General features: G+C 41.6%; 1 protein-coding gene across 1 annotated transcript in view; it reads right to left on the reverse strand.

Annotated features, from left to right (window-relative positions):
• The window catches only part of MOSMO (modulator of smoothened), a 75,902-nt gene extending 53,357 nt beyond the window's left edge, over nt 1-22,545 (reverse strand). The window contains exon 1 of the mRNA XM_053556287.1: nt 22,280-22,545. Coding sequence (XP_053412262.1) covers nt 22,280-22,385 — 106 coding nt within the window. The 5' untranslated portion in view covers nt 22,386-22,545. The remainder of the gene's footprint in view (nt 1-22,279) is intronic.
• Nucleotides 22,546-26,929: the final 4,384 nt, after the last annotated feature.

Consider the following 26,929-nt stretch of genomic DNA (forward strand, 5'->3'; position numbering starts at 1 on the left):
AGGCAAGAGGTATTATCCCTATTTACAGATTTAAAAAAAACTAAAGCTCAATGAGGCCAAGTAACTGGCCCAAAGCCATACAGCTGGTAAATGGCAGAACCAGAATTTGAACTGAGTTCTGATTTCAACCCCATCCTCTTTAAACTATAACATTCTGAATAAAATAATTTCCTAAGAATTCAACATATCTTATATACTCACTTTTATTTTAAACTAAGAGATAGGATTCATGAAGATGAAGGGGGGACAGGAACTATTTTCAATTGGGGGAGAATAAAGAATAAGCATTAGATAATTTTTTAAGCATAAAGAAAACACATACGGCAAAGCCAGAATTAGAAATCAGATCAGTATAAGTAGTCTTCAAATTAAAAATATGCAATTTGTACTGTATTACACCCAAAATGGTATGTGTTTTTCTCCTCACTCCATCCAGTCAGAGGGGCCCCCTCAACAAATAGCAATCATTTTAGCCCACATTAATGTTCCCTCCCAGTGGGCGGCGCCTGTGGCTCAGTCCGTAAGGCGCCGGCCCCATATACCGAGGGTGGCGGGTTCAAACCCAGCCCCGGCCAAACTGCAACCAAAAAATAGCCGGGGGTTGTGGCGGGCGCCTGTAGTCCCAGCTGCTCGGGAGGCTGAGGCAGGAGAATCGCTTAAGCCTAGGAGTTGGAGGTTGCTGTGAGCTGTGTGAGGCCACGGCACTCTACAGAGGGCCATAAAGTGAGACTCTGTCTCTACAAAAAAAAAAAAAAAAAAAAAAAAAAATGTTCCCTCCCAGAGGCTCAAAGGAAAAACAGTGGACCCAGCCTCTTCTGTATTACCTTGCTTCCTCAATGCAGTATCAGTTCCTCATCTCCCCCAGGCGCATCCCCCACCGTAACGCACTATACATATCACAGGCACATACATGCACTCATACATATCTGGCTCATTTCCACTGAGTTAAATCTACCTCAGGTTACTTTACTCCAGGAAATCTCTTAAAACATACATTCTATATAATTCCTTTCTTAAGATAAGCATGGTGGCTCACGCCTATAATCCTAGCACTTTGGGAGGCTGAGGCAGGTGGATTGCTTGGAGCTCAGGAATTTGAGACCAGCTTGAACAAGAGTGAGACTCTCCATCTCTACTAAAAATAGAAAAACTAGCTGGGTATTGTGGCATCCCAGCTACTTGGGAGGCTGAGGCTAGAGGATCTCTTGAGCCCAAGGGTTTGAGGTTGATGTGAGTTTTAAGGCCACCACACTACTCAGGATGATAGAATAAGACTCTAACCAAAAAAAAAAAAATTCCTTTCTTTTGTTGATAGAGCAATTTGTAAGTAAAAACAAACAAATAAACCCCAAAATATTGTTGACAAATTTAAGAGTCTCAGTGAAGCACCTATTATCACACTGGAGGAACAATATAAGCCAGGGGTGTCCAATCTTTTTTTTTTTCTCGGTTGCACATTGAAAGAATAAGAGTTGTCTTAGGTCATACATTAAATATACAAAAACTAACAAAAGTTGATTAGCAATAAAAAGTCCATGCATACTTTTTGTGATATGTGACACCACAGATAAGCAAAAACAGTCCTCACAAAATCAGCATGCAGGCTCGGCACCTGCAGCTCAGCAGCTTGGGTGCCAGCTACATACACTGGAGCAGGCAGGTTCAAACCCAGCCTGGGCCTGCCAAACAACAATGACAACTACAACCAAAACAATAGCTGGGCGCTGTGGCGGTCACCTGTAGCCCCAGCTACTTGGGAGGCTGAGGCAAGAAAATTGCTTAAAGCTCAAGAGTTTGAGGTTGCTGTGAGCCGTGACGCCACAGCACTCCACTCAGGGTGACAAAGTGAGACTCACTGTCTCAAAACAAAAACAACATCAGCATGAAGTTTGGACACCCCACATTCTGCCGCTTATACTACAAGCTTTGAAGTCAAACAACAGATCAGAAATAACCTACCTTCTCATTCCTTTAAATCTTTAAAAAAAAATGCTATTAGTAAAGCAACCATATTACTTTCTTTTCTCTTGTTGTTGTGGAAGTAAATATTTCAGCTACAACATAGTTTTATGTGCTAGACTAGAAACCTAATTTTGGTAATGATCCAAAGAATCAACTGACCAACCTACAAATTAACTCTCATCTTATAATATTAAAGTTGGGAATGGCTATATAGTAGTTGGCTCTCATTTTCCAAATTCAAAAAAATTAAGACAAATTCAGAGGATATGGAGCTACTGAACAATAATTTGGTATATATGACAATGTATCATACTTGTGAAAATGAGATATGAAGACTGAGAATGGCATATATTTCTGTCTCCTGAGCTCTATTCCCTTTCACTTGAACATCATGCTTTCACCTCAAACAGAACTAAACCAAACTCCTTGTTTTTACAATCACGTCACTCTCAAAATTCCAAATTCTATTCCCTTGGCCAAGTTCAAAATCTCAGTGTCAATCATAACATCACTTTTTTCCCCCACCACGTGCAAGCTTAGACTAAATGCTACCTAAGGTGCAAAGATCAATAAATCATATCTCCTGTTCTCAAGGAACTTAAAAAATCTATTATAGAAAAAAATTATATTAGAAAATGCTACTACACAAATTACTATGATACAGATATTCTACTATGAAATGTGCAAGGTGTTACTAAGGGGAAAAATCACTTTAGGCAAGGGATCAAAAAAGGTGTTCATAAAAATGGCAAAAATATGGAAAATATGCTTAGAAGGCCTGGGCATGGTGGCTTATGCCTGTAATCCTAGCAGTCTGGGAGGTCGAGGCAGGAGGATCTCTTGAGCTCAGGAGTTTGAGACCAGCCTGAGCAAGAGACCAGCCTAAGCAAGAGCAAAACCCCATCTTTACTAAAAATAGAAAAATTAGCTGGGCATTGTGGCTGGTGCCTGCAGCCCTAGCTACTCCGTAGGTTGAGAAAGGAAGATCTCTTGAACCCTCAGGAGTTTGAGGTTGTTGTGAGCTAGGCTGATGCAAGGGCACTCTATCTTGGGTAACAGCGAGACTTTGTCTGAATGCCTCTCTCTCTCAACACACACACAAGAAAGAAAATATGGTTAGAAGATGGATAGGGTACTGATAAAACAGAAACTAGGATAAGTGAGAGGGCATTTCAGGTTGAGAATAAACAAAACAAGCAAAGACTTAGAGAGAATACAAATTTAGGAAATAGAAAGTAATACAGAGAGGCTAGAATGTAGATCCATGCAAAGAAAAAGACAGAATGACTATAAGGTTGGAAAGGTAAGTTGGAGCCACCCTGCAAAAATCTTTGAGTGCCTCTTTTTCTGGAAGATGAAAAGTCACTAATGGTTTCTGGTACAAGCACACACAGTGGTTAAGAGCCAGGATCAGCTGGGTGACCTTGGGCAAGTTACTTAACTTCTCTTTAACTCTGTGGGGCTAACCACAGCACTTATATGGGATATTGTAGGCATTAAATTAACATATGTCAAATACCTAGAAAAACACCCTCTCCCTAGACTCAGCCAGGAAGAAATAGAGCTCCTGAACAGACCAATTTCAAGCACTGAGATCAAAGAAACAATAAAAAATCTTCCAACCAAAAAATGCCCTGGTCCAGATGGCTTCACTCCAGAATTCTATCAAACCTTCAAGGAAGAGCTTATTCCTGTACTGCAGAAATTATTCCAAAAAATTGAGGAAGAAGGAATCTTCCCCAACACATTCTATGAAGCAAACATCACCCTGATACCAAAACCAGGAAAAGACCCAAACAAAAAGGAGAATTTCAGACCAATCTCACTCATGAATATAGATGCAAAAATTCTCAACAAAATCCTAGCCAATAGATTACAGCTTATCTTCAAAAAAGTCATTCATCATGATCAAGTAGGCTTCATCCCAGGGATGCAAGGCTGGTTTAATATATGCAAGTCCATAAACGTTATCCACCATATTAACAGAGGCAAAAATAAAGATCACATGATCCTCTCAATAGACGCAGAAAAAGCATTTGATAAAATCCAGCATCCTTTTCTAATTAGAACACTGAAGAGTATAGGCATAGGTGGCACATTTCTAAAACTGATTGAAGCTATCTATGACAAACCCACAGCCAATATTTTACTGAATGGAGTAAAACTGAAAGCTTTTCCTCTTAGAACTGGAACAAGACAAGGTTGTCCTCTGTCACCTTTACTATTCAACACAGTGCTGGAAGTTCTAGCCAATATAATTAGGCAAGACAAGGAAATCAAGGGAATCCAAATGGGAGCAGAGGAGGTCAAATTCTCCCTCTTTGCTGACAACATGATCTTATACTTAGAGAACCCCAAAGACTCAACCACAAGACTCCTAGAAGTCATCAAAAAATACAGTAATGTTTCAGGATATAAAATCAATGTCCTTTGTATACACCAATAACAGTCAAGATGAGAAGCTAATTAAGGACACAACCCCCTTCACCATAGTTTCAAAGAAAATGAAATACCTAGGAATATACCTAACGAAGGAGGTGAAGGACCTGTATAAAGAAAACTATGAAATCCTCAGAAAGGAAATAGCAGAGGATATTAACAAATGGAAGAACATAACATGCTCATGGATGGGAAGAATCAACATTGTTAAAATGTCTATACTTCCCAAAGCAATCTACCTATTCAATGCCATTCCTATCAAAATACCAACATCGTACTTTCAAGATTTGGAAAAAATGATTCTGCATTTTGTATGGAACCAGAAAAAAACCCTGTATAGCTAAGGCAGTTCTTAGTAACAAAAATAAAGCTGGGGACATCAGCATACCAGATTTTAGTCTGTACTACAAAGCCATAGTGGTCAAGACAGCATGGTACTGGCACAAAAACAGAGACATAGACACTTGGAATCGAATTGAAAACCAAGAAATGAAACTAACATCTTACAACCACCTAATCTTCGATAAACCAAACAAGAACATACTCTGGGGGAAAGACTCCCTATTCAATAAATGGTGTTGGGAGAACTGGATATCCACATGTAGAAGACTGAAACTGGACCCACACCTTTCCCCACTCACAAAAATTGATTCAAGATGGATAAAGGACTTAAATTTAAGGCATGAAACAATAAAAATCCTCCAAGAAAGCATAGGAAAAACACTGGAAGATATTGGCCTGGGGAAAGACTTCATGAAGAAGACTGCCATGGCAATTGCAACAACAACAAAAATAAACAAATGGGACTTCATTAAACTGAAAAGCTTCTGTACAGCTAAGGAGACAATAACCAAAGCAAAGAGACAACCTACACAATGGGAAAGGATATTTGCACGTTTTCAATCAGAGAAAAGCTTGATAACTAGGATCTATAGAGAACTCAAATTAATCCACATGAAAAAAGCCAACAATCCCATATATCAATGGGCAAGAGACATGAATAGAACCTTCTCTAAAGATGACAGACGAATGGCTAACAAACACATGAAAAAATGTTCATCATCTCTATATAGTAGAGAAATGCAAATCAAAACAACCCTGAGATATCATCTAACCCCAGTGAGAATGGCCCACATCACAACATCTCAAAACTGCAGATGCTGGCGTGGATGTGGAGAGAAGGGAACACTTTTACACTGCTGGTGGGACTGCAAACTAATACAACCTTTCTGGAAGGAAGTATGGAGAAACCTCAAAGCACTCAAGCTAGACCTCCCATTTGATCCTGCAATCCCATTACTGGGCATCTACCCAGAAGGAAAAAAGTCCTTTTATCATAAGGACACTTGTACTAGACTGTTTATTGCAGCTCAATTTACAATCGCCAAAATGTGGAAACAGCCTAAATGCCCACCAACCCAGGAATGGATTAACAAGCTGTGGTATATGTATACCATGGAATACTATTCAGCTATTAAAAAAAATGGAGACTTTACATCCTTCGTATTAACCTGGATGGAAGTGGAAGACATTATTCTTAGTAAAGCATCACAAAAATGGAGAAGCTTGAATCCTATGTACTCAATTTTGATATGAGGACAATTAATGACAATTAAGGTTATGGGGGGGAAGCAGAAAGAGGGACAGAGGGAGGGGGGTGGGGCCTTGGTGTGTGTCACACTTTATGGGGGCAAGACATGATTGCAAGAGGGACTTTACCTAACAATTGCAATCAGTGTAACCTGGCTTATTGTACCCTCAATGAATCCCCAACAATAAAAAAAAAAAAAAAATGCCTAGAAAAGAATGTCACTAAGTAAATGTTATATGAGTATTTACTATTGTTACTTTAGAACAATATTTGTCCTTTAGAAAGGTAAGTTTAGCAGCAATGTATAGAAATAAGAACTAGAATGGAAATTTCCCTGCCTTCTCTGTACCTTTACTCATGCTATTCCATTTTCAAGGACAAGTATGCCCAAGTTTTCCTCATTATTTAAGTCCTCATTATAAATCTATCATGTATTAAGCTCAAATTCCACCTCTTCTATGACTACCTGGTCATATGTATATAATTTTAATTTATCTTCCCAGAATATATGTACCTCAAGGATAAAATGTTTCTTTTGATGTTTAAATATCCCTCTGAAAATTCAGTAGAGGTAACTTACAAACCATACATACTTCAATAGCATTTGTTGTGAGACAGGCTAGAATCAAGTCCAGTGGAACAGCAAATACTTATTGGGAAGATTTAGGGAATATTCATAGTAAATTAAAGATTTATTTTATTAAACTAATGGTATTTTATAAATGAAATGGTCACATTTTTGATAGGCTAAGAGGCCTTAGGGATTTTTCCTTTGGAAATTAGTGAACTAGTAGCAGAACTGATCTAAACTATTTTTGAAAAGAATCTCTAATATTGTAGTTAAAAGTAGACCAAATAATTTTCCAGGTAAACAACTTAATGTACATATATTGCAAATGGGGAGACCAGTGAAATTTTGTTTTTCCCTTTTCTTACTTGACCCACCCAACTGCATTTTTCTTTACTCCTGCTTTATCTCTAACTATAGTAATATATGGTCCCTACTTGAATGGATCTATATTAAAAGTCAACAGCTGCCTTTTTACTGAATATATACAATGGCAAGTGTCAAAATGCCAAATGTGACATTTTATTTATAGCAAAACTAGTTATCACGAGATACAAAAAAAAGTATAGCTTTTTCCTAATTAAAAAAAAAAGCAGCAATTCAAAGAAACGTCAGCTTGTTTTAAAACTGAATTGGAGTCATACACTGAAACTTCACATAACCAAACTACATGTTGCTTGGCACATACAAATATATGTAAGTATCACTGATAGGGAGGATTCGTTTGCTATTTACAGTTTACAAGAGAATACACAGTTAAGTTGACATATACAGAATATAAAAATAAATTAAATAGTAAAGGTGTATTATTAGAAAGTGATTTTGATCCAGGTACTTATTTTTAGGTACTTTGATATTCAAAGATCTTTAAGTATCCTCATGGCTCTTAACTAACCCTTTTAGTGTTTCTACAATTGCTTTCCCAAACATTCCTTTTTCATTAAACTATAGTGGATAAAGGATGAAGTAACCACTATTTCCAATCTGTTGTTACCAACAGTTGTGTAACTATTAAACTTTTTATATTTATTTATTATTTTTTTAGATAACATCTCAAGCTGTTGCCCTGGGTTGAGGCCCCAAGTGATCCTCTTGCCTCGGTTTTCTATTTTTAGTAGAGATGGGTTCTTGCTTTTGCTCAGGCTGGTCTTGAACTCATGAGCTAAAGCAATCCACCCTTCTCAGCCTCCCAGAGTGCTAGCATTATAGGTGTGAGTCACTGTGCCCAGCCCTATTAAACTTTTTAGTAGCTAGCTACTTAGTTGGGTAAGGAATCAGAAAGTGGCTCGGTGCCTGTGGCTCAAGCAGCTAAGCTGTTAGCCACATACACCTGAGCTGGCGGGTTCAAATCCAGCCCAGGCCTGCCAAACAACGATGGCTGCAACCAAAAAATAGCAGGGCATTGTGGTGGGTGCCTGTAGTCCCAGCTACTTGGGCAGTGGAGGCAGGAAAATCACTTAAGCCCAGGAGCTGGAGGTTGCTGTGAGCTGTGATGCCACAGCACTCTACCCAGAGGAACAGCTTGAGGCTCTGTCTCAAGAAAAAAAAAAAGGAATTAGAAAGCATATGGAACAAAATGTGCAGAACTTGAAAATAAAACATTCCGATAAGCAAAAGTATATGAATGTCATGTTTACATGAAATGTAACAGATAAAGCTGTAAATATGAAATTTATACTTATATAATGCCACTGTTGTCACTGTATAACCTCATCTCCTGGGTTTACTTATAAGAAATAGCAAATAAGGTCATTATATAAATATATAGTGGAGCATTCAGGCTATTCCAATAAGCTCTTATATTGCAACAACACCAATTCCATAAACAGCAGCACTTCATTACATGTCTACATAATTTCTCCTGTAAGATTAAGCAAGATGGCCCACTACATAAGTATGCATTGAAATGGGATATGGAAAAACAAACCCATAGTTGCATTATAAAAGCTAAAGGTAACTAGAAAAAAATTGATTCTATAAACTAAAATATTCAGTTATACTATTTGTTGGGTTTCTATAAAAAAACAGCTATCTAATGTTTCAAACTTATTTTCCGACTTTGAAGTGAGACATATTAATTTGATACCCCAACATTATAGACTATCAGCTATTATGTATATTCCTGTAAAAACTTTTCATGATTTTCACAATCCACTGTGGTTAATATTCTAACCTATAGAACAAAAAATTGGGGTCTGAAACTGCCTAACTATTGAAGTGCTAAAAGAGGTCTTACTCGGGTCTGAGTGATAAAATTTTTATTAATTAACAAACCCTCAAAGCAACTTGTTTAAGATCAATTATGTCGCTAGTAAATAGTGACATGGACTTGACTACATGTTGGTTGGCACTAAAACCTATGTGCCCTTCCCACTATGCTAGGCTGTCTTTCACTTAGAAAATCTCTTCAGGCTGTTCCAGAAAGACATGAACTCGATACACTCTGGTTTTGGTACTTACATGTGTCCCATTAAGTTTATATTACCACTACAACTGACTAAGCTATCTCTCTTCCCAGATTGGACCCAGCTGGGTTGCAGGAATATTCAAATACAGACACACCATGTTGCCTTAAATCTCTTTTTGGAACAAGGCAGTGTATAAGTAAATAAATAAGGCTGGTAATAGAAAAGGGGATCACTAAAAAATTCAAATGTTTTGATCTTTAACATAATAAATAATAATTATGACTAACATTTAAGCATTTACTATGAATCAGACAACATGCTAATCCTTTATATACCATTTTTCCTCACAACTATCCTTTGAGGTGAATATATCTCCATTTTGTAGCTTAGAAATCAAGTTAAATGCCCCAAATCATAAATCTAATAAAAAGAGAATCTGAGAATCAAATCTAGGCATGTCTGACTCCAAATTCCACAAAACTACATACTGCAATTCCAATACAAACCCAGTATTTACCAGAAAAGAGATTACAATGACATTGTTTTCAGTCACACTTAACTGAAGAATGGAGGACTGACATATATGACTATTAGTATGCCAGTTCTAAAAGAGACTCTGACAGCCATATGGAAGGATTCAATTATGGCCAGTCTAAAGAATACATCAGAAGTCATCACTCCATAATTTCTTTTTCTGAATTTCCTTCTTTTAATGATTTCTATTTATTTATGCCACCTGCTTATATTCTTAGTCCTAAATTCCTCTTCTTCAAATCCTTTAGACCTATCTTATACCCTTCATCCTGATTATTTCTGTTGGTAGAGGCAAAAAGAGATGACTTTGGGAACTAAGATTGTCAAGGAAGTACTAATGCTTGTTTGTCCAGGAAATCTAATCTCATACTGGAAAATCTGGCCTACACTGTGAAATTCACATTGTCATAAATGATTTCAAGCTTTAAGAATGTTCTATGACTACTGTAAAAAGACTGGTTTTTGAATTTTCATTGAAAGTTCTTATTAATTGTATGCTGAAATAAACAATACTGTTAACATCACATAAAAAAAATATGTCAGACTGGGAAATCCCAACACAACAGCATGGAACTGGGGCATGAAAAACAGCAAGTGAAAAAGATTTATGAAGGCCATGAACAAAAATGAAACTCATTTCATTGTCCAAATCGAGTAGAAAGGCACAATCTATCCCAATTCTGATAATGGGATAGATTGTGGTAGAATGGGATACACACATAGGGAGCAATTCCTTCCATTTTAACAAGGCAAGATAAAGGATGTGACACAACTGAGGAATTTCAGAATAAAGAACATTTCATTTTGCCAGACTTGACCAAGGCTTGTTAACCATAACAACTCTACGGGGAAAGCGCTCTTTTCCAAAAGAAGTACCATCAACTGCATATTTAAATTGCACAAATTGTGCCAAATAAGCATTTTCCTGTAAAGACAACAGCAATGAAAGGAATGAGATGCAAATGCCAAGGTGACAGCCATGTTAGGCAGTAGATCTTCATGCTTCTGGAATCTGAAAGGATTACCAACCTTTAGCGGTTCTTTCTTAAGATGGTGGGTGGGGTGGTACTTTAACTTTTCTTTGAAGGCTGTATATTCCTGTACAAATGGATCAGATAAGACTGAGAGCTAAAATTCAGGCCAAGAAGAAGGGTAGACTACCCCCTGCTTCTTTGTGTGAGATTCGAAGCATCCTGCCACCTCTCTGTAGTCTGAGGAGAAACATCTAATCAGTACTACAAAATCTGGCCTACCCTTTGAAGAGTTGAAATTTCTTCAACTGTTGTCTTTGCACTTATTTTCAAGAATTGACCCTACAGCAACTTAATTAACTTTATTCTTTGAAACATTTCCAATATAGGTTCCTAGAATTGATCTTACTTTTTTTCTTTTTTCTTTTTTTTGAGACAGTGTCTCATTATGTCACCCTGGGAAGAGTATCATGACGTCACAACTCATAGAAACCTCAAACTCTTGGGCTTAAGCCAGAAGTTCTCAACCTGTAGGTTGTGACCCACAGGAACTATATTAAAGGTTCCCAGCATTAGGAAGGTTGAGAACCACTGGTTAAGTGATTCTCTTACCTTAGCCTCACAAGTAGCTGGATTACAGCTGCCTGCCACAACGCCCGGCAGCTGTCATTTTTGTTTAGCTGGCCCGGGCCAGGTTTGAACCCACCAGCCTTGATGTGTGTGGCTGGCACTGTAACCACTGTGCTATGGGCGCTGAGCCCGAATTGATCTTTCTTATTTGGTGTTCTAAATTCTTTTTTTTTTTTTTTTTTGTAGAGACAGTCTCACTGTACCGCCCTTGGGTAGAGTGCCGTGGCGTCACACGGCTCACAGCAACCTCTAACTCTTGGGCTTACGCGATTCTCTTGCCTCAGCCTCCCGAGCAGCTGGGACTACAGGCGCCCACCACAACGCTCGGCTATTTTTTTGTTGCAGTTTGGCCGGGGCTGGGTTTGAACCCGCCACCGGCGGCATATGGGGCTGGCACCCTACTCACTGAGCCACAGGCGCCGCCCCTGGTGTTCTAAATTCTTAAAGATCGTGATTGTACAGTTTCTTGCATGGTGAGAACTTGACTAATTAGGCTGGGTGTGGTGGCTCATGCCTGTAATCCTAGCACTTTGGAAGGCCGAGGTGGGTGGGCTGCCTGAGCTCTGGAGTTCAAGACTAGCCTAAGCCAGAGCAAGACCTTGTCTCTAAAAAAATAGCGCTCATTGCGGTGAGCGCCTATAGTTCCAGCTACCTGGGAGGCTGAGGCAAGAAGATCACTTAAGTTCAAAAGTTTGGGGGGGGGGAGAAAAAAAAAAAAAAAAACAAAAGTTTGAGGTTGCTGTGAACTGGAATGCCATGGCATTCTACCAAGGGTGACAAAGTGAAGACTCTTGTCTCAAAAAAAAATAATAATAAATAAATAAAATTAAAAAAACTTGACTAATTAAATTACCACAAAGAAAAATACGTGTCAGTGAAATGGGGGAAGAATCTGGACTAAAACTTGGGAGTCCAGAGAAACCAAAGTCAGCATGTTTGCCACACTGTATATGAAAGACAGGCCCAGTGTGTGAGGAATTAGAGTGATCAGATGACAAGAAAGAGCTTCCCTCTTATGCAGAGGCAGTGTTCCTCTAGGTAGACTTGCCCTGTACTATTCTGTGCCTCTGTTCTGATTTTGTGTTCACCAAAGAGCCTTCTAAGCCAGCTTCCTTTACTAAACACACTGTCATCGGAAAGATCACCTGGATAGGAAGCCTGGGAATTCTAGGCTCTGGAAAAGTAATATCTGAACCTCTTCATTATAAATTAGTAAATGAATAAGCTGAAAAACAAACAAACAAAAAACCAAATTGAGGCCCAGGCCGGTGGATTGCCTGAGCTTACAAATTCGAGACCAGCCTAAGCCACAGCAAGACCCCATCTCTAAAAATAGCCAGGGGTGATGGGTGCTTGTAGTCCAACTATTTGGGAGGCTGAGGCAAGAGAATTGCTTAAGCCCAAGAGTTTGAGGTTGCTGTGAGCTGTGATGCCACAGCACTCTACCGAGGGCAACAGAGTGAAACTCTGTCTCAAAAACAACAACAACAAAAAAACAAATTTAAAAAGTCTTTGTACCACTTTACCATTATTAAATTTTATTCTTGGAAGTAGAAGAAACTGAATGGTCCAAATGTCCACCAACTGCTGAATGGATAAATAAAATGTGGTCTGTCCACATAATGGAATATTTGGTAATAAAAAGAAAAACAAAGCCTGTCTTGGTGGTGTACATGTGTAGCCTGCTACTCAAGAGGCTAAGGTAGGAGGATTGCCTGAAGCTAGAAGTTTGAGTCCAGCCTAGGCAACACAGTAAGACTCTTGTCACTTAAAAAAAAAAAAAAAAGAAAGGGCGGCGCCTGTGGCTCAGTGAGTAGGGCGCCAGGCCCATATGCCGAGGGTGGCGGGTTCAAACCCAGCCCTGGCCAAACTGCAAAAAAAAATAAAATAGCCGGGCATTGTGGTGGGCGCCTGTAGTCCCAGCTGCTCAGGAGGCTGAGGCAAGAGAATCGTGTAAGCCCAAGAGTTAGAAGTTGCTGTGAGCCGTATGACGCCATGGCACTCTACCTGAGGGCAGTACAGTGAGACTCTGTCTCTACAAAAAAAAAAGAAAGAAAAGAAATACATGCTATACTCTCTCCCTCTTTTCTTTCTCTTTCTTCCTCCTCCTCCTCTGTCTTGCCCTTTAGCGTTCCATTATGGGATAACATAGCAAGGAGGCCTTGCCAAATGTAGGCACCTTGACATTGGACTTTCCAGCCTCCAGATCTTTCTGGAGTAAAAAAGTAAATTTCTTCGCCTGTAGTCCCAGCTGCTCGGGAGGCTGAGGCAAGAGAATCGCGTAAGCCCAAGAGTTAGAGGTTGCTGTGAGCCGTGTGACGCCACGGCACTCTACCCGAGGGGGGTACAGTGAGACTCTGTCTCTACAAAAAAAAAAAAAAAAGTAAATTTCTTTTTATTATAAATTAAAAAAGAAAGAAATATATGCTATAATGTGGATAAACTTTGAACACATTAAATGAAAGAAGCCAGTTATAAATGACCACATAGATTCTCATGATATAAAATGTCCAGAATAGGAAAATCTACAGAAAGTAGACTAGGGGTTGCCTAGGGATAGGAGGTTGGGGGTGATGGCTAAAAGGTATGTGGTTTCTTTTTGGAGTAGTGGTAAAACTGATTGTGGTGATGGTGGCACTAAAACTGAATTATATGCTTTACATTGATGAACTTTATAATTATAAATCATGTGAATTATAACTTAATAAAGCTACTTAAAAGATATTTACTGGAAATAAAACTCAAAAGGCCAATAAAGAAATTGTATTAATGATTTTTTTTAATTAAAGGAGAACATTAATCTCAAAATCTATGCCCTGAAGTAACCAAACTCTCTTTCTTTATAAGGCATGTCCAAAGTCATTAACAAAACAAATTCTAGGGCGGCGCCTGTGGCTCAGTTGGTAAGGCACCGGCCCCATATACCGAGGGTGGCGGCCCGGCTGAACTGCAACCAAAAAATAGCTGGGCGTTGTGGCGGGTGCCTGTAGTCCCAGCTACTTGGAAGGCTGAGGCAAGAAAATCGCTTAAGCCCAGGAGTTGGAGGTTGCTGTGAGCTGTGTGATGCCATGGCACTCTACCGAGGGCCATAAAGTGAGACTCTGTCTCTACAAAGAAAAAAAACCAAAAAAACAAAAACAAAAACAAATTCTAGATAGGTTTGTATATCAACTCATGTTACAGGGCTCCTCCATGCCAAAGCATCTTTGTGATCATTCAAGTTGTCACAGTTCAAAGAAAAGAGCTATTACTTAATAATCTTCTAGTATTAAAAAAGAATTTAAAGGGCGGCGCCTGTGGCTCAGTTGGTAAGGCGCCGGCCCCATATACCGAGGGTGGCGGGTTCAAACCCGGCCCCAGCTGAACTGCAACAAAAAAATAGCCAGGCGTTGTGGCGGGCGCCGGTAGTCCCAGCTACTCGGGAGGCTGAGGCAAGAGAATCGCTTAAGCCCAGGAGTTGGAGGTTGCTGTGAGCCGTGTGACGCCACGGCACTCTACCGAGGGCCATAAAGTGAGACTCTGTCTCTACAAAAAACAACAACAAAAACCAAACAAACAAACAATTTAAAAAATAATTTTCTAATATTTAGTAAATAGGTCTGCTTGGGTACCTTGTATAAATGACAATTTTTTTTTTTTTTTTTTTGGCCGGGGCTGGGTTTGAACCCGCCACCTCCGGCATATGGGACCGGCGCCCTACCCGCTGAGCCACAGGCGCCGCCCAAATGACAATTTTTTTTTGGAGACAGAGTCTCACTTTGTCTCCTGGGTAGAGTGCCATGGCATCATAGCTCACAGCAACCTCAAACTCCTCAAGCGATCCACTTGTCTCAGCCTCTCCAGTAGCTGGGACTATACAAATGATATTTTTAATGTTACAAACCAGGGATCCCAATCTGTAGGCTAGGATCTGCCTGTAGCTCTTAAACCCTTATGAGACAGATGTCAAACACCACAACCCATTATCTAAGGTTTACCAGGATTTCCTGTGGTATAACAGTAGGCAGAAGACTAGGAGATGACACCTCCACCCCAAGTCTTTCAGTTTTCCAAGTGTCTGTCAATCTTTAGACTTGAAAAGGAAAGCTCTTCCTTCAAACTCTCAGATATTTCCTGCATTTTAAATAGTAAGGTTTTCTCTCTATTCCTGAGTTTTCCATATGAGGGATGGGGACAACTGGGAAAGGAAAGAATCCTATCAGCATAATAGTCTTAGCTTAGTTGTGCTTCTTCACTCAGTCCTTCCCAGATTAGGAAAAGGGACTTCATTTGACTTGAAGTTTAGGAGAAAAAATTGGGCACAAGTGGTGTTTGCCTTTGGGAGCACTTATTTCCTTTGTTTCATCCTGCCAAAGTCTTATAGGAGCAGGTCTCCCAATTATGTCTGGAAATGAATAGTTAAGCTTGTTCAATTCGGAATAGGAAACTGTCCACAAATATAAATGATATTCTCCAATATCCTCTTTATTAATAAAACAATATTTTAACCCCCAAATACTTTATTTCCCCCCCTTACCTAGTTCAGAATACAAGCAAAGAAGAGGGTATTAGTTTTTGAGACCCCTAACTACAAATAACCCATCTCAACAATTTTAAAGACAACATGAATGAAAATATTTTCAAGAAAGAATTCACTAACCTTAAGTTAGGACAGACTAGAATGTGAATGTAATAACCACTGTAGAGAAATTTTGACTGGACATAGGGAGAAATTCCTTCATGCACTTGTAAGAAACTTTTGGGAAACATATGGAAATCTTCATAAAGAACACAAGTTGGCCAGGTGCGGTGTCTCACACCTAGAATCCTAGCACTCTGGCAGGCCAAAGCCAGGAGTTCAAAACCAGCCTGGGCAACAGTGAGAACCATCTCTTCAAAAAACAGAAAAATTAGCCATGATGGTACATGCTTATAGTCCTAGCTACTTGGGAGACTAAGGCTTGGAGCACTGCTTGAGCCTAAGAATTTAAGGATGCAATGAGCTATGATGGTGATACTTCACTCAACAACAAAAAAATACACATACAGGCAAATCTATTAAGATAATTAGAATAGTGTAATCCTAAATGGTCACTGAAATCCTTGCTTGATCCTTGGGATGATATGTCAATAAAAGCTTCTGTACATAATTTACATTTATCAAAAAGCAGCTTTGCTTAACTGTTGATCTTGTTAAAATTAACTAACACTAAATTTTTTTTCCCCCACAAAGTTTGTTTCTTAGGAGTGAGAAAGGAATGACAGTGAGGTTAAGAGACTTTAAGACCACTCTGGGAGGCCAAGGCAGGTGGATTGCTTGAACTTAAGAGCTTGAGCGAGATCAAGACCCTATGTCTACTAAACATAGAGGGAAAAAAAACCCCAAACAACAAAAAAACTAGCCAGGGGTTGTGGCAGGCAGCTGTAGTCCCAGCTATTCAGAAGGCTGAGGCAGGAGAATTGTTTGAGCCCAGGAGTTTGATGTTGCTGTGAGTTATGATGCCATAGTACTCTACGCTGGACAAATGAGTGAGACTCTGTCTCAAAAAAAAAAAAAAAAAAAAAAATAGAGACTTTAAGACTGAAACCCCAATCTCCTTTTCCTGGACAAAAATCCTAGTCACTAAAGAATTTGAATCTCACATAAGATAAATTTAAAAATATGCCTTGAGGGCAGTGCCTGTGGCTCAAAGGGGTAGGGCACTGGCCCCATATGCCGGAGGTGGCGGGTTCAAACCCAGCCCCAGCCAAAAACCGCAAAAAAAAAATGCCTTGAATATAGGTAGTACATCAATGCAGAGTTTTCTTAAAGGAAGTCTCTGCAACACTGAAACAAATCTCATATGCAAAGCATTGACACATGGGAAAAAATGCGGAAATGACTATTTTATATCAGCCAAATATAAAAAGCCTAAGAAATCAGATTAAATAATGGATATCTAAGTGCTTCAAAAATTATAAGGCACTATAGAAAATGAAAGATACTGCTATTCATGTTGAGTTCCAGTAACCAGCAGAAATCTGACCTCAGTATAAGAGAATTATATAATTTTGCCATTATATTCATCTATAGCATTTACTATTATTGATTACACTAACAGAAACTGCTAAGGATCCTTATTAGAGTGCTTCCCCAATGTACTTTCCGCATGCATATAAAATCTATTTGTTTCATCATATCTTCACAAGTTGTGCATACTCCATTAGCCATTAGAACAAGTGCATGAAGTTACTGAACATAATAAAAAGAATATGTTTTCTCTGTATTTGGATCAATATAATAAAAACAAACTAAAAATTCTGCCAGTCCAAATAGAGGACTAATAGTGATATAGTTTATCAAAGGAATTTTGGAAAGTTATTCTATTCCAGTTTTTTGTTGTTCTTTCATTTCTTTCTGTGGTAGTTCAAGTAGAGGCTGAGAAAGACAGAGATTATGGAGATAAAATATTGGAAGATGAGAAAAAGTCCAAATCCAAGGGGGAAGACATTTATTTAACCTGTCCTAAGCCAACTGTGTCATTTCTCACAAATTCTGGGCTTTAATTTCAAAACTGGGATGCTGACACTTGTTTTTTTTTTTCTTTAATAGAGTCTCACTTTGTCATCCTTGGTACAGTGCCATGGCATCACAGCTCACAGCAACCTCAAACTCTTGGGCTCAAGTGATTCTCTTGCATCAGCCTAGTAGCTGGGACTACAGGTGCCCACCACAACACCCAGCTATTTTTTTGTTTGTTTGTTTAGCAAGCCCGGGCCCACATTGAACCCACCAGCCCCGGAGTATGTGGCTGGTGCCATAAACACTGAGCTATGGGCGTTTGTTCTTACAAACTAGCATAACAGGCTCCAAGCCTGTGGCTCAAGTGGCTAAGGCACCAGCCACATACACCTGAGCTGGCGGGTTTGAATCCAGTCCGGGCCAGCCAAACAACCACGATAGCTGCAACCAAAAAAATAGCCAGGCGTTGTGGCAGGCACCTGTAATCCCACCTACTTGGGAGGTAGAGGCAGGAGAATCGCTTGAGCCCAGGAGTTGGAGGTTTCTGTGAGCTGTGATGCCATGGCACTCTACCCAGGGTGACAGCTTGAGGCTCTGTCTCACAAAAAAACAAAAAACAAAAAAACTAGCACAACAATATAACAATAACATCTTACTTTTACTGAGTACCTGCTATATTCTAAATGCAATGAATGGGGCGGCGCCTGTGGCTCAGTTGGTAAGGCGCCGGCCCCATATACTGAGGGTGGCGGGTTCAAACCCGGCCCCGGCCAAACTGCAACCAAAAAATAGCCGGGCGTTGTGGCGGGCGCCTGTAGTCCCAGCTACTGGGGAGGCTGAGGCAAGAGAATCGCTTAAGTCCAGGAGTTGGAGGTTGCTGTGAGCTGTGTGAGGCCATGGCACTCTACCGAGGGCCATAAAGTGAGACTCTGTCTCTACAAAAAAAAAAAAAAAAATAAATAAATAAATGCAACGAATGGGTACTATTACTATTTCATTTTCATATAAGAGGAAAGAGTGCAGAGAGGCTAAGGAACTTGACCTAAAGTCACAGAGCTAGTAAGTGATCAAGTTTGCATTTGAAAGCCTGGCACTTCTGCTAATCCTTTTTTTTTTTTTTTTTTTGTGGTTTTTGGCCGGGGCTGGGGCTGGGTTTGAACCCGCCACCTCCAGCATATGGGACCGGCACCCTACTCCTTGAGCCACAGGTGCCACCCCTGCTAATCCTAATACTCTGGGAAGTGCAGGGAGGAAGATGACTTGAACTCAGGAGTTCCAGACCAGCCTGAGCAAGAATGAGACTCCATCTCTACAAAAATTAGAAAATGAGCTGGGTGAGACACTGTGTGCCTATAATTCCAGCTACTTGGGAAGCTAACACAAGAGGATTGCTTGAACCCAGGAGTTGGAAATTGCAGTGAACTATGATGACCCCACTGTACTCAACCAAGGGCCACAAAGTGAGATTCTGCTTCAAAGAAAAAAAAAAAAAAGTTTGCATTTGAATCTTGAAACTTTCCCTTTAGTGTTTTTCCAACTATATTCTTCAGAACCCTACAGCTCCACAAGTTCTCCTTCCAAACTATATTTTATCCATTAAAAAAATGTAATAAAAACATCATAATCAAAACTTTTATAGACCAAATGCAATATACCAAAGGGAACTAACACATTAACTTTAAACTGCCAGGCTAAATCACTTTTAGACCTTGCAATAAAACTAGTCCTGTCACCTCTTGGATCTTAGATGAACTTCTTATAAATGTTCCATTGATTTGGTAGGTGTAATTCTACACTGTTTTTATTTTTTAAATTCAAGACTACATGTGTCTGAGCAAGTAAAACTGTACAGTGACCATACAAGCGGAAGCAAAGACCAGGCAAAGTTCAGATGCATCTTACCACAAAACAAGAGCATGATAAGAACAAAAGAAAAAATTATCCTTTTCATCCCAAGTTTTCAGAGGTTTAATTGCTTGACATAGTCAAGGTAAAAAATATGAGTTAGATAGGATTTTGAAAAATTCCCCCTCTTCCTACTATCTCCTATTATTTCTCTTTTTAAGCACAGAACATTTAACTAAATAAAGGTTATTCTATGACAACAAAGGAAACTGTTAAGAAAAACAACATTCCTTCCATCCCTCTTCAGCTACACAGCCTCACTTTTACACCCTGGCTCTTAGGCCCATAATCCCCTGCCATTCCACTTTGCTGTACCAATCACTCTCATTTTGACTGGTCTTCAGCTTTATCTGGCCTATTATTTCACTGACTGTATTCCATCTGTTATTCAACTGACCAATCCATTCACTCCTTCATTGATTCACTTTCACTTTATCCCACAGATATCTGGAGAGCCATCATTACAATACTTGAGCCAATACCCTAAACACTTTGGCTGCTCTGTCATTATGTTGCCATGCATTGGGCAAACCTCAACCCTGAATAGAGCCTTCTACTGGCATTCATACTATTTCTGATGGTTCCTGATTTTCAGAAACATATGGAAAATTCACCTACTTCAGCTACACCAGTACCAAAGTAGCTGACCTACTAAGGAAGGTCAACAGGGCAGATATAGTTATCACAGTATATGCTCACGACCACCAGCTTCAATGAGGCTTCAGAGCTATTATACCACTGGTTGGCATACTTCCTGTGCAACTACTTACTTTTCCCAAACTTTTTTTGCCTCCTTAAACCTTAGACTTCTGTCTTTCTCATCTCTGTGGCAACTCATAGTCTATGACTTTGCCTCCAAATTGGAAGAAGCTGCACTCATCCTATCCTTGCATTCTTTTAAATACCAGGAATAAGAGAAGCTTGCCCTTTTCCATCTCCTTATGAATGCTATGCTACTAATCTTTTTTTCTCTTATATAACAATTTCCTCTCCCCACTATTCCATCTTTATCATGTATACTTACTTAGTCTATTAGGATTCCACCTAAAACTTCTTTGCAAAAAGGGTCTTTCTGCTAGAACTGTGAAATACCTTTGCCCTTAAGTACCTAAAGTCCCAAATAAAGTCTCATAAAGGGAATCACTATACATATAAATAGGATAAAACTACAGGTCATGAACTGGATGTTATAACTACATAGTTATATATATAGGATCACCAAATTCTGAGCCATCCTGATACTATCTTACATGTTTTACATTAAGAGCTCTGCTAAAACTCCATAGGTGAGAAAAGTAGCAGAATTCTTTAGAGTGTTATTTTAATAACCAGTAAATCTGACAGCATGATTTTGTGTTACTAGGTCTAGATTGGGGAGGAGAAGGGAGGGAGAAGGAAGCAACAAATGTCTCAGCTACCGTTTTTTTTTAGAGCTAAAAATATTGCAGGATAAATACAGAACCATAAGAAATACTTAAGAAGTTTTGACTGCATAGTGATACATTTTTGTAACAAAATTTTCTCTGAGGAAGTTTGACATTCCCAGTCCTTTCACCTGCACTGAACAAGCTGTCAAAAAAAAAAAAAAAAAAAAGGCCATTTCTTAATTCAGAGCAGCTCTCCTGACAGCTGTTTACATTAATTAAAGGTTTGGTCTCACAGGTCTGAGAGGACGAGGGAGAGGGGAGAGAAGTGGCTCAAGCAGAGAAAAATCTTGCAAGCACAGTAATCTGGAATACCCTTCAGAAGGATGCCAGCTTCTGTCCTGAGGGCACCACCTTATCTCTCCTGCCTACCGCCCAGTGTGTTACAGCAGGCACTGCCACTGCTGGGCTGCCTGCAACTCTGTGTTATTTAATTTTGTAACTACTATTAAGATCTCTACCGCGTTTTTGCGATGCACTGGAATGAAAGATGCTTCATAAAATGAGGTTTATTATTATTATTATTATTATAGCTCCCGGGCCTAAAATAAAGCAAAATTATAACCACATACACTTCAAGGGGAAAATTCGAAGCCACAGCGTCTCAAACACTGCCTAGCAGGCAGGGAATGGGCAGGGGCGGAGGTGGGGGGGTGGGGGAGCTCGGATCTGACACCTCCACCCCCCTCGTCCCCTAGGCCAAACTTACCAGCTCTCCCAGCATCAACTCTTAACCCTGCCTCAGGGGGTCAGCACTAGCAGCTCGGCACCTCTCACCCGGCGCAGCTTACTCTGAGGTTGGGGGGGTCTGGAGTCGGACCTGACCCCTCTCAGCCTCTCCTCGCCCACCAGCTCTCTGGGTGGTTCTGGCACTGCCCTACAGGCTGCCTCACTCCCAGCCCCAGCCTCTCCGCCGGATTGCTATTCCCTCACAGGAACCTCAGTTTCCTTCCGTTTCCTACCTTTACTTTTTTTTTTTTTTTTTAAATACAGATCGTAGCTGGTTCCTCCGCTGTCCCTCAAGTCAGGGGCTGTCCCTCTGTCTCCCGTCTGGAACCCACCAGCCCAGCCCACGTCTCCTTGGCTACTTTTCACTCTGCCTGGGGCGCCCGTCCCCTCTGCCTGGGGGTCCCGCTAGCGACCAGCCACTTCCTCTTCCAACCCCTTTCCCCCTCAGCCCCGGGGCCGGTCTCCTCGTTGGCTGCTGGTCTCCCTGTCCCGGGTTTCCTCTCCGCCCCCTTTCTCCTCAGGCCAGCCCCCGCCGAAGGACCCCCTCCTCCAGCCTCGGTTTCTCCTCGCCAGAGGCTCACCTCCCTCCCTTCACCCTCAGCCAATCCCCGCCCCGCCCCGCGCGCCCACCGCTCACCCGCTGACTCCCCGGTGTTGATCCAGTCCGGGTTGGCGATGCTGGCGATGGCGAAGATATCGGCGGCCAGAAAGAGACATCCTGAGATGATGGTCAGTTTATCCATCTCCTTGCCCCGCTCCCCCCACCCCCCGAGCCCCGGGCAGGCCGCGGCCTCACGCCTCCCGCCCCATGGGCCGCCGCGGGGGCCCGGAGTCCCCGCGCCGCCGCCTCGCGCCCCCTCAGCCCTCGCGCGCTGCTCGCGCCCTCCGCGCGCCCGGACCAGCAGCCGCGGCGCGGCCCGCACAGCCGGAACCGCCACTCGCCCCGGAACTGCTCGGGCCGCCCGCCCCTCACCCGGAAGCGAAGCCGCGGCGCAGGCGAGGCGGCCCCAGCTGTCTGCTGGCTGGGCCCGGCTCTAGTCTTCTTGTTTCAGCTGCTCGCGCGCGGCATGGACCTCGGGGCTGGATCCCAAGCCCGCCTCGCTGTCCTGGACCCGGATCCGACCGTCTGGCTCCGCTCCCAGCCCCAGCCCCTGGGCTCTTCCAGCAGCCTACGCCGTCTCTGACTTTCTTCTCAGTAATAATAATATTGTCGTGGTTGTTGACGATTGTTTGGACACAAACTTAACTACCCCTCTCTTAGCCTTTCGAAAGCGAGACAGGAATGAGGGAGAGCGGAAACCATCTGTCTTCCAGCAGGAGACTGGCCCCAAGTCCCGCTGAGTGGCTCCAGGCTCGCGTGGCCCCAGTCACCTTGCGTTATCATTGTCTGTTCCGTGGCCGGCAGCTTTGAGCATTGCCCCAGTAGGAAATAGCTCTGCGTCAGGCACTATAGGTGCTGGGACTCCCGGAGCTCACAGAGACAAGGTCCCTGCTCAGTGAAGCATACATTCAGGTGGGGAAGTGACAGAAATACATTAAAAACTTTAAAGATAATTTCAAGCGCTGATCCATTAATTAAATGGGGGTCGGCGTGATGAGGGTGGTGATAGTTATGGTGGGAAAGATACAACACTGCTGGGACCTCCTCTATCTTAATGACCTGCCCTTTGAAGATCTGGTTGCAAGACCTAACAGACAAACAGCGGGGGCAAAGATCATTGGGGAGCAGGGGTTGGGAAGAGATTGGCCTGTTCAAGGAACCATACAGTGGCCTGTGGGGCAGGAGAGTAGTATGAGAAGACATGGACAGAGGCCAAGAGTGGGGCTTTGGGAGACATGACAAAAAGTTTGGCTTTTTTTTCAACAGCAGTAGGCAGGCACTGAAGGGTTTTCAGCAGGAGAGCCCCATGATCTTATCTTACTTAATCTGTAAAGATTGATAGTGTAGCTTGTAAGGGAGAGGGGTGAAAATGAAAGCAGGTTCACTAGTTAAGAGGCCAACTAGTCCAGGGGAAAGAGCTGTAGCTTTGGCTAGACTGAGAGAAGTGAAGACAGAGAAAAATTGACAGATTGGATGTTTTGTAGATAGAGGGAAGGACTCGCTGATAGAGGGAGTAGTTGAAAGAGAAGTCAGAAATGATTCCTAAGTTTCTGGCCTGAGCAACCAGATAATTAGTGATTCTGTTTAATGAGTTGAAGTGTGAGGAGAATCTTAGATTGGATTGATAAAGAGGAAACAACATATATAAGGCATTTGCATAATTTGTTAGCAATACTGATGACCTATCCATCTGCAATTTTTCTTCGTTTTCTCTCTTTTCCAGATAGTATTCCATGAAGCAAACGGAGATTAGACACTTTTCCCTTAAATGCCACATAGGTCATCTCTAGAAAGACCTAGAAAAGTGACATCTGTCTCTATTTTTGGAATGCCTACATGTCCACAAAATTCAGCAAGTTTCAAATTCCACCAAATCCAGCAGCCTTGCAGAAATGAGCAGAGAGTATCAATGTCATTACACAGATTGGGGAAGGAGGATTTGATTGCTAATCTATGGACTTTTCTTTCCAAACATTGATCTCTTGAGGGGCAGATTCTTTTTCTAATTATACAATTTCTTTTTCCTCTGTCACAGAAACTGACACAAGATAATAAGGATCCAGGTAGAACGCATATCACATTACTGCAAGAGGACTTCACTTTCTTTTTTAAATAAGCACTAGAGAAATTTAATGAAGTAATATTCTTGGCTTCTTGTCTGCTGTTTCCATTGTTCACTTATAGAAGAAACCCTAACTACACGGGGCTAAATTCCCCAATAATATCCACTGATGTTCACTATTGGCCAACTGATGAGAATCCTAAGGTCAAATGTTAGGATAGTTTGCACCTATTCTAACTCTACCTCAGTGGAATGATGGTGATTTGATTCTTGTGTTTTAAAAATACACACATATAGCCTGGCATTGTGGCAGGCGCCTGTAGTCCCAGCTGCTCGGGAGGCTGAGGCAAGAGAATCGCTTAAGCCCAGGAGTTGGAGGTTGCTGTGAGCCGTGTGACGCCACGGCACTCTACCGAGGGCAGTAAAGTGAGACTCTGTCTCTACAAAAAAAAAAAAAAAAGATAAAAATACACACATAAATTCCTTTTCCCCAGACAATTCTTCCCAGACCTTCCTGTGCCTGTTCCTCCACAGATGGTTCTGGATCTGAGATTAAAGTTTTGAGTTAAAGGAATTTAAAACAATTTTATTAGATTAATGGCTGCACGTCACTACACATAGTAATCACCTATCCCATCCCTTCCTACCAACCAGGATAGGGGTGAGGTTGGCAGGAGCCAAATACACTATTTGCAGATTCCCACCTCCCCCCCCTTTTTTTTATTGTTGGGGATTCACTGAGGTTACAAAGAACCAGGTTCATTAATCCTTGTTTTTAGCTCCACGTCTTATTCTTGCCTTCCAACTTACTTGGTGTTTCAGAGTTCCCAGTCTCAGATAATTCCTTTTCCTGTATATCTCAGTATAGATTTCAGTATAAGCAAATCCTCAGGATTTGGGAGAGGTGGTGTGCTAGAGCAAAAAGAACACAGAATAATGTTCTAGTACCTGCCCTGCTACTGACTTGACCTTGGGAAAGTCATGTGACTTTTCTGGGCCTCTTTCCGGCATGTGACCTAACAAACTCCTAGAGTCACTCTGTCTCAGTAATAGAAACATCCCATCCTCTCACCCATCCCTAAGCATAGCAGCTGGGACTTTCCAGAGATGAGCCACAAGGCTCCTTATGGCATAAAGTCCTTGGGGACTCAGAAGGACATAGAAGGGTCCCAGGAAGGAACCATGCTGGCAGCCTAAAGTCATAAATAGCCATACAGCAGCTGTTAAAGGACCGTGAACATGGTATGCTTTATTGTGATGGATGGTAGGCTGTGGTAGAAGAGAAAAATCCAGATCGGACCTCAGGGAAGGCTGTGGAAAGGACTGTATGATCGTTCATCTTTTTAAGGAGTGTCTTTGGCCTGACAGGATAAAGAACACACTACCTCCCTGGGGGTTAAGTTTACCACATGGGCGAAGAGTGTGGTGGATTCATCACGTGTGTACCTGGGGTTGCTGGGGTTACAGAAGACGAAAGAGCTAAATTCAAAGGTTAGCCATTTGTGGCCAGGGCTTAAATCTAGTTTGTATCACAGATCAGTTCCCTTTGAGCTGACTCTAAGACAAGAGACTATTGATTAGTGTGCAGGAAATTTATTAGAGAGCCTCTCGGGATCAACTACTGTGGTGGAAGGGAAGGAAGCAGAATTGGGCAGAGGGAGAAGTCAGGCTGGGGTACAGTCACAGAAGGCTTTGGCAGACCTCACGGGAAACTCTGAAACTGGCATGACCACTCTGGGTTGCTCTAAGTTAGGGTAAAGGGGCCAAGTCTTTTTTTTTTTTTTTAATTTGGCCGGGGCTGGGTTTGAACCTGCCACCTCTGGCATATGGGACCGGCGCCCTACCCGCTGAGCCACAGGCGCCGCCCAAGGGGCCAAGTCTTTATATCCGTATACTGGCCAGTAGTTGGATGCTACCTACCTCAGGAATGAGGCATGACCTTGGGAAAGGCAGCTCTTTTCAGCCAAAGGCAGTTCCTCAAGAGGGCTGAGATCTGCCAACCTACAACACTCTAGTAACTGGGGAATAGTTCTTCAGTCCCAAAGAAGAACCTAGGGAACACAGTGCAGCGTTTATAGCATGCCCCTATGGTGTTGTGCAGATCATTTGCACCTTTTAAGTTCTGAGAGTGACACTTTCAGGAAGCTGGGGGGCATATTTTCCCTGTGTGAAACTTACTGAGGAAGGTTAGTTAGACAAACCACAGCGCCAGCTGCTGCAGCATCTCATCTTGAGGCATAACCAACATGCTCATTTTTTCTCTCTACTCCTATAAATTCTAGATTCCTCTCACCCTCTGCCAGCACCTCTGATGGCCTAGGTGGCTTATGTAGTGGAATGGCTCAGCCCTGCATCCCTGAAAAGTTTGAGCCTCTGGTTGCCATGCTGTGAGATAGCCTAAGAAGTTGTATTTGTCAACTTACTGTAAAAATGGGGCAAGGAAATAATAAGAGACACCAAATGGATCACAAGGGTGCCAAACATTCATCCCTGCCCCTGCATATATTTGTAGCCAGCTTCCTTCCTGGTGATTTCTCTTGCTTCCTTCCTTCCCCTGGTATAGCATCCCATTTACTACTGAAAATATTCAGCCTCTGCCCAAGGTTACTTTGCTCTTCCTCTAT

This window comes from Nycticebus coucang, chromosome 12 (assembly GCF_027406575.1).
Source record: "Nycticebus coucang isolate mNycCou1 chromosome 12, mNycCou1.pri, whole genome shotgun sequence".
Lineage (NCBI taxonomy): Eukaryota > Metazoa > Chordata > Mammalia > Primates > Lorisidae > Nycticebus > Nycticebus coucang.